Source organism: Mobula hypostoma, chromosome 5 (assembly GCF_963921235.1).
Source record: "Mobula hypostoma chromosome 5, sMobHyp1.1, whole genome shotgun sequence".
NCBI classification, from domain to species: Eukaryota; Metazoa; Chordata; class Chondrichthyes; order Myliobatiformes; family Myliobatidae; genus Mobula; species Mobula hypostoma.
The window spans coordinates 165,754,444-165,763,295 of NC_086101.1; the positions used below are offsets into that span (position 1 = coordinate 165,754,444).

General features: G+C 38.0%; 1 protein-coding gene across 3 annotated transcripts in view; it reads left to right on the forward strand.

Annotated features, from left to right (window-relative positions):
* tent2 (terminal nucleotidyltransferase 2) overlaps positions 1-8,549 on the forward strand; it is a 63,326-nt gene extending 54,777 nt beyond the window's left edge. For 2 of the 3 annotated variants that reach the window (XR_010018090.1, XR_010018091.1), the window contains 3 exons: positions 1,132-1,211; positions 6,221-6,602; positions 7,983-8,549. Coding sequence is in view for 1 of the 3 variants with exons in the window: in XM_063049330.1 (XP_062905400.1) it covers positions 1,132-1,211; positions 6,221-6,301 (161 nt within the window). In the remaining 2 variants the exon portion in view is untranslated. Of the gene's footprint in view, positions 1-1,131; positions 1,212-6,220; positions 7,925-7,982 lie in introns of those variants that run through there. The other variant, XM_063049330.1, reaches the window with a different exon arrangement.
* The last annotated feature ends 303 nt before the right edge of the window (positions 8,550-8,852 follow it).

Here is an 8,852-nt window from a genome sequence, read left to right on the forward strand (position 1 = left end):
ATGCTTCTCATTTTGTATACTTTTCAATCAGGTCAACCTTCAGCTTCCAACACTCCAGGGTGGGGGGTGGGGAGGGGTAGTTTGTCCAACCTCTACTCACAGATAATCCCTTTAATCCAGACAACATTGTGATAAATGGCAAACCTCTTCAGCACCTCTTTCCAAAGCTTCCACATCTTTGCTGTAATGAGGTGACCAAAAAAAACAGTTTCCGTGAGCTATTGATTTAGATCTAAGATCTCTGTACGTTAATGATGTTAAGAGTTCTCCTATTAACTATGCCTTCATCATGCGTTAAAACTTTGCAAAGTGCAACACTTCACTTGCTCGGATTAAAAAAAATTCTTTTGTCATATTACTGTTTGAATGTGCAATGCACATTTAAAACACACAGGAAAACAATAATTTAAAGAACCTATTATCAGTGATTCCTGAAAGCTGAAATGGAATGAACTATAGTCCAAAGGTGTACCAGTTAGTAGGTTATTTGGTCATTGTAAATTGTCCTGTGATTAGGCTGGTGTTAGTATAGATGGGTTGCTGAGTGATGTGGCTCATTTGGTTGGAAGTGTCTGTTGTAAGCTGTATCTCTAAGTAAAAATTTAAAAACATAAAATGCACAAAAGATCTGAAAGTGTGGCACAAATGTAGGCCTTGGTTTTGGAAAACACGATCTCCTATAGTTTTGCTTGACAAATTATTTATAAATCAGACAGGAATATATGGAATATGCTCCTCAAAGTAGAGAAATAGTCATAGATTCCTCAGACATTTCTATTGCAGCTGCTCAAGTAAGTGCTTCAGAGCATGATATATTCAATAGCAAAATGCTGTAGATACTGAAAATCTGAAATAGGAAAAAAGAGAACTCTAGGGCCAGGGAGTATCTGTGAAGAGAGCAGCAAATAACTGATGAAAGGTCAGCATATATTTTTATTTATCTTTACTTGTATTTGTTCTTTTAATAATCAGTAATCTGATTTTATAATACTACCTATGACCGCCACTGACCAGAATATATTAAAAAAATTGTTTTAGCGCAACTACTATAGCATCTGTTTAATATTTGTTTTTATTCTACATTTGTAAAATTGTAGAAATTACCACTGACAGCTTTGTTTGACATTGCAGAACCCTTTGACAGAACAAACACAGCTCGAGCTGTACATGAAAAATGCAAGTTTGACATGATCAAAAAGGAATTTGTACAGGTAAAATCTGAAACCATGTGATTCTGTATTATAAACAACAATGTTTACCTGCATGATTTTATTCCAGGAAACTTTGGATCATTATTTTAATTTCAAAGTAAGTCTTTAAAAATAAGCACTTCTGAGCAGGACATGCATTCCCAACATACTCGTGCTTGTCTGTGTCACGAAGCAAGGAACCCAGAACAAAGGAATATTCAAAATTCCAATTCCATTGTGAATTAATAGCATTATCATTTCAGATCAGTAATTTTTCCATCACATTCAGAAAAAGAGAACAAATTTGTAAATAGGGTAAATGTAAAAAGATGAGGCAAAAGCAGAAGGGATGATTGGTGACAGGATCAAATCCAGAGAATGTAAATAGAAAGAGAGATGGTGCAAAGGAGAAGGGGATATTAATGGGTTAAGAAAGAAAAGTCTTGAGGGAATGTAGATCTGAGGGGTAGAGTCGCTATCTGAAATTGGCGTATTCAGAGTCCACAAGGAGGTAATACAGGTTTCCCCCGCCATCCGAAGGTAGAGCATTCCTATGAAACGGTTCGTAAGCCGAACTGTCGTAAAGTGAAGAAGCAATTACCATTTATTTATATGGGAAAATTTTGTGAGCGTTCGCAGACCCAAAAATAACCTACCAAATCATGCCAAATAACACACAAAACCTAAAATAACAGTAACACATAGTAAAGGCAGGAATGATATGATAAATACACAGCCTGTATAAAGTAGAAATACTTGCCCACAATCATTACTGAACTGTTCTCCGTAGCGAAAATCTCACGCAAGCGCCGTCGGCAGAAAATCTCACGCAAGTGCTGTTGGCAAAAACCCGGCGCAAGCGCTCTCCAGTAACCTTTAAGTTATGAAGCTGCCAAATCATACCAAATAACACGTAAAAATACACAGCCGATATAAAGTAGAAATAATATATGTACAGTGTAGTATTACTTACCGGAATCGGGACAGCACCGAGCATACTGATGATGGTGTGTTAGACTGAGTCGTCGCAGGTTGGCTGGTGCAGTGGCCTCCACTCTCCAGGCCGCTGACAGATACCGAGCCGCGAAGCATGCAGGGGTACAGCGGTAGCCGGGAGGCATCCAGCACAGCATTAAGAAAAAAGCCAAAATAAACATGCTAATTAATTAGGTGCTGCCCGGCACGTAATTGTTGGCCCAGATCAGTGCCGATTGCATTGCCTTTGATCTGGGCCGACATTTAAGTGTGGGGCGGCACCTAATTAATTAGCAAGTTTATTTCGGCTTTTCTCTTAAAGATGTGCTGTGTGCCTCCCGACTACTGCGGCATTCTCCGTGAATCGATACAGTATCTGTCCGCGGCCTGGGTGTTGGGGTGGTGGGACACTGGGATGTTATCTCGTCGCCTATTTCCATTAGAGCAGGCAGCTCAGCTTCTCCTATGACTGCCCACCTCGATGTCGAAGGTCGAGGTTCGTTGTCTGCTGTGGCTGATGTGGAAGGCTTGCTTGACTGCTGAGCCTCGCGCATTTTTCTATCACACAGTTCTTTGTAAGGACTCAAACCATGCTGCAAATATCTCCTAAACCTACGTACCCTTTCAAAATTAAAGTCGTACTTATCATTGCAGCGAAAATCTCACGCAGTTGCTTCACATTCATTTCGCTACTGCATTCGGTTTCGATTGTTATCCTTTCCTCTTCCAATTGCATCAACTCTTCACCTATCAGTTCTTGTTCATGGGATACCAAAACCTTTTCAACATCCTGTTCGTCAGCTTCCACAAGCCAGACTCACTTTGTCCTTACTTCGTTCACCACGATCGAAACGCTTAATTATGTCTAGTTTTATGCTGTGTAACACCCTTACGTCTTTTAGGCTTTTCCGACACCATAGAACTCATCTTGCAAACGGCTGCTCGGGGCGCGCGCTGCCTTTTATCGTGCGCTACTTTTTTTTCATAACAGTGGAAACACCTTCTGAAAACAAAAACAGGGTACTAATGTAGGTCTTTCGTAACGGTGAGGTTTCGTAAAGCGAACGTTCGAAAAGCGGGGGACACCTGTAGTCAAAAGAGGAGACGTTGCTCCTTGAACTTATAGTGACTTAAATTGGAATAGTGAGGATGTGAAGGGCAGAGGACAGAGTAAACCATTAAAGTTGTCTGGCTCGTGATATAATTAAAACCATACTGAAATTGTATACAGATATAATATTTCAGTGAGCCTGTTGGGCTTTTAAGATACTCCCAGCAGTTATTAACCTGTTTACTAATAGAAGGCATTACTTTGAGGCCAAGGAACAAAACACAGTACCAACAGTCATGTACAGCACAAAGCGCATATAGCGATACAGTGGCATGCAAAAGTTTGGGCACCCCTGGTCAAAATTTCTGTTACCGTGAATAGCTAAGTGAGTAGAAGATGAACTAATCTCCAAAAGTCATGAAGTTAAAGATGCAACCTTCTCCTCAACATTTTAAGCAAGATTAGTGTATTACTTTTGTTTTGTACAATTTTAGAGTGGAAAAAAAGGAAAACAGCACCATGCAAAAGTTTGGGCACCCCAAGAGATTTGAACTCTCAGATAACTTTTACTAAGGTTTCAGACCTTAATTAGCTTGTTAGGGCTATGGCTTGTTCACAGTCATCGTTAGGAAAGGCCAGGTGATGCAAATTTCAGTGCTTTATAAATACCCTGACTCCTCAAACCTTGTCCCAATAATCAGCAGCCATGGGCTCCTCTAATCAGCTGCCTAGCACTCTGAAAATTAAAATAAATGATGCCCACAAAGCAGGAGAAGGCTTATAAGAAGATAGCAAAGCATTTTCAGGTAGCCGTTTCCTCAGTTCGTAATGTTATTAAGAAATGGCAGTTAACAGGAACAGTGGAGGTCTAGTTGAGGTCTGGAAGACCAAGAGAACTGCTCATAGGATTGCTAGAAAGGCAAATCAAAACACCTTCAGGAAGGTTTAGCAAACTCTGGAGTGGTGGTGCACTGTTCTACTGTGCAGCGACACCTGCACAAATATGACCTTCATGGAAGAGTTATCAGAAGGAAACCTTTCCTGCATCCTCGCCACAAAATTCAGCGTCAGAAGTTTGCAAAGGAACATCTAAACAAGCCTGATACAATTTGGAAACAAGCCCTGTGGACTGATGAAGTTAAAATAGAACTTTTTGGCTGCAATGAGCAAAGGTATGTTTGGAGAAAAGAAGGGTGCAGAATTTTATGAAAAGAACACCTTTCCAACTGTGAAGCATGGGGCTGGATCAATCATGCTTTGGGCTTGTGTTGCAGCCAGTGGTACGGGGAACATTTCACTGGTAGAGGGAAGAATGAATTCAATTAAAATACCTGTAAGTTCTGGAAGCAAACATCACACTGTCTGTAAAAAGCTGAAGATGAAAAGAGGATGGCTTCTACAACAGGATAACGATCCTAAACACACCTCAAAATCCACAATGGACTACCTCAAGAGGCACAAGCTGAAGGTTTTGCCATGGCCCTCACGGTCCCCTAGCCTAAACATCATCGAAAATCTGTGGATAGACCTCAAAAGGGCAGTGCATGCAAGACAGCCCACGAATCTCACAGAACTAGAAGCCTTTTGCAAGGAAGAATGGGCAAAAATCCCCCAAACAAGAATTGAAAGACTCTTAGCTGGCTACAAAAAGTGTTTACAAGCTGTGATACTTGCCAAAGGGTGTGTTACTAAGTACTGACCATGCAGGGCGCCCAAACTTTTGCTTCGGGCTCTTTTCCTTTTTTGTTGTTTTGAAACTGTAAAAGATGGAAATAAAAAAGTAATCTTAAAATATTAAAGAAACGTGTCATCTTTAACTTTATGCCTTTTGGAAATCAGGTCATCTTTTACTTGCTTAGCTATTCACAGTAACAGGGGTGCCCAAACTTTTGCATGCCATTGTATAGGATAACTAGCATATGTATAACAGTAAAGTACAGTCACACAAAAAATAAATGGTCCAATTCCCTGAGTCCATGAATTTTGCAGCAGTCTGTAGTCAAAAACAATACAGCTTGTCTTGGGCAGCACCGACTCTTCCATGAACGCTGTGCCACACTGCCTCTGGCGCTCCGGTGGAGCGCCCAACTCCAACGCCTTCCCCTGAGCGGCAGCAAATGGGTGACACTGCGGCTTGAGGCCTAGTCCTCACTATGACTGAGGGCATGCAGCTCCCTTGTCAGTCATCAATTAAACCAATGCAATGGAGTTGCAACATTTCATACCACCAACGTCCAACAGGGTCTTGCGATCACAAGAAAAGTGACTTAAAACGATCACTCGCTGTTAGACTGCATATCTCCTTTGTGCACTGATGAGACTCTGTCGTGGGCAGTGTCACGGTCCGCACCAAGTGCAGTTCCTTCAGATTTTCAGCCAATGAGCAACTCATTAATATGGTAGACCTGCTGTACATTTAAGTTCTCAAGGTTCATCAGCGTCTTGTGAACACAAAAAATACATTTCAAAATACATTAACACCTTTGCTTGACCCCATAGAAGCCGCAGTCAGAGTGCGCTGCCGTCTTACTGGAAGACTGCCATCTTAAGAAGAGGATTGCCATTAGTAATTCCAAATTCATGATATGTAGCCAATTGTCTCCTTAAACGTTCCAGCAAGTGTCTCAGTTCTAGGGCAGTAAGTGATGAACAATAAATGCTGACCCTGACAGTGATTCCTACAGCTTATGAATAAAATTTTTTAAAATCATTTAATTATAACAACAGGAAGATTCTGCTGTTAAGTGAAGAGATAAATCTTCCTGAATGAAGGTTCACACAAGCCCATCAGTTTTAACTCACTTTTCTGATATCATACATAATTTGTTAGAACTTTAAATCTTCAGCTTATTCTGAAATTTGAAATTCCATCCTCAATGTTGTTATTGCAGTGTTGTGCCTGCTACATTGCTGCATTTCAATTGGTCAGAAATATAGTTATGTTTAATATCAGTGGAAATTAGTAAATTTTATTGCTGATTTAATGATTTCATTTTTTCTTTAGTCATGGCACAAACTTAAAGAGAAGAGAGATTTGTTCAGCATTCTGCCGGAAGCTGTTGCAACAGAGTGCAGGGGAAGATGATGGACTGGCCCTACTTACAGATGCATTTAAGTTAAGAAAAGTTGAAGTAGAAACCCTGTTGCAAACAAACATTGAGGAGATTTCGTCTGGCAATGATGTTAGTTAAAATATTTAACTTAAGATTTTTTTGACTTCTACATGGCAACAAATACTATGGACCTTTTTTTTTCCTACATTTGTCACAAAAAGCTGGCATTGGAGTCATCATAATAAGGACACTGAAGAATAGAATCCTAGAATTAAGGACAGATGATTAATAAAACAAAGTCTTCTTTTGAAAGATCCTTCTGAATCCTCAAAGGTAAAACACTTATTTAAATGATCTTAATTGATTTGCTGCAAAGTTCAGTCTGTGCAATGTGGTAAGGAGTGGGGTGGGCCCAAAGGATATAGAACTCAATTAAAGATATTTACCATGTGCATCTTCTTAGTTGCACAATGTTGAATGATGACAGGCCTATTGCTTGCAATGTAATACCTATAGTTGACTTCCAATTATTTTGTTGAAAGTAAGTATCCTGTTTTGTTAATAACAATGATTACTGCCTCCATTTTCAGATTGAAAATGACATTTATCCGGTTTCCCTCCTTCTGTAACATATGCTGAGCAAATACATTCTTCTCTTACTTTGGTTTCTTACCGCTAAAATCAGTAAAACTTTATTCAAGCATGGTAATAACATTTGTTATCCTTCGTAAGAATAAAAGCTAAAATATCTTGTAGGATGCTGAGCAAAATACTGCTGAAAGGTGATGTAATGTTTTCAATTTATTTATTAAACCATTCTAGCAACCAAATTCTAAACAGTGCTCTCTTTTTAAAGTAATTATTTCATTACTTTTATGTTTACTGATGTTTGTTGTATAAAGTATGGAAATAATTTTTTGCTATGTTCTATTTTTTTTGGAAATTCCCTTTTGTATTTTGTATGTTGTCTAAATTTAAATAAAGTTTGCATATGAAAAAAACTTCCTGAATTGAGCATTTACAGTGAAATATACTATTTTCATGGTTGTTTATTCAGCTTCCATTCTGTTGTTGTGAATAGAGACCCCAAAATCTCACTGGTTTCAGAAATGACAACTATAATTTGAAACTGACAAAGGAATATTTAAAGCTTGGTACTTGCATGCAGTTTGACACAATATTGCACCTTATAAATAGAGCAAAGAATCGCGCCTGCTGCAAGAGGAAATTTGAATTGGTTAAGCGTTTGCACGGCCACAATAAAATACTTAGCTTTTAGAATAGTTTACTGTTATGCTGGGTAACAGACATATGAGGCAAATTTGATTTTTGTATGAAAATTTTTTTTAAATTGCAGATGCAAAAAGAAACAATGAAGGAAAAAGCCTGAAATACTGAACAAGTCGGGCAGCATCTACAGAAAGAAGTAGTTAGTGTTTCAGGTGCTAGACCCCACTTTATCTGATCTGAAGAAGCGTCTTGAGTTTGAAATCAGTTTCTCATTCCACAGTGCTCTCTGACTTACTCAGTGTGTCCAGTACTTAATGTTTTTATTTTGTCTTTTACTTATATTGAAATGATTGCCAAATCAATCCAATTCTGAATTAATCGTGTCATTTAAATAGACCTAATATTTTCTGTAATTTCAGGATCATTCTGTCATTCTGGATTTCTAAAGAAATATTTTGAATAAATTGTTTTTGTTTTTTGCAGAGGAAAACGGGTAAACGGAGAGGCCGAATCATCTGCACATTGATTCAACCCAAGGCTATAATTATTTTACAAGCTTGCATTTTCCCCCACTTCACCCCCTTTCAAGAAAGATACCAACTGATGAAAGTTAGACAACAAACGCAGTGGTTAATGTATAATTCACAAACTTGCTTTTAGTTGAAGATAATGAACATAGCATGTAAAAGTATCTTGTATTTTTAAGGGAAAATTTAACCCTTTCAGTTGAATTTCCTCATTAATATAATAGAATGAGATTTGTTTTAAAATTCTAACCCCAAATCACTGACCTACGTGTTTTTAAACCTTACATTCCAAGTACACAGATGTATTTTGTGAAATCCTAACTTTGTAGATGTTTTGTATCTTTGTTTATATAGAATTATATTATACCTAGTTAGCAAAGCACATTTTACACAGTTACTTTGCCCATGTTCATGTGAATATCATTTAAGGTTGAAACATTAATAAATTTATTAAGCCTCTCCTTATTTACTTGAATGGATCAAGTGATTTCTATAAAATGGCATGAATTATATTGTAAATAAAGAAATATTTGTTACACTGTGTTATTAATTGACTGTTTTACTTTGCTATTCTTAATATAGGGATTACAACAATGAGCTACTTCCTAGAAAATTTAACAATATTCAAAGTAAAATTCAGTTTCTTAAGACAACTTTGGAAATGTGAGGTGTGCTGTAATTAGAACATAGCATGCAGGCAGGGAAATATACTGCTAGGAAGGGTAAGATTTATTTCCATAACTTTGACCTATCTAATTAGGAAATTGTTGAGTTGTTTTGATTCAAAAGTACACTATTCAGGCCAATGAGACTGCCAGCTCCTGCT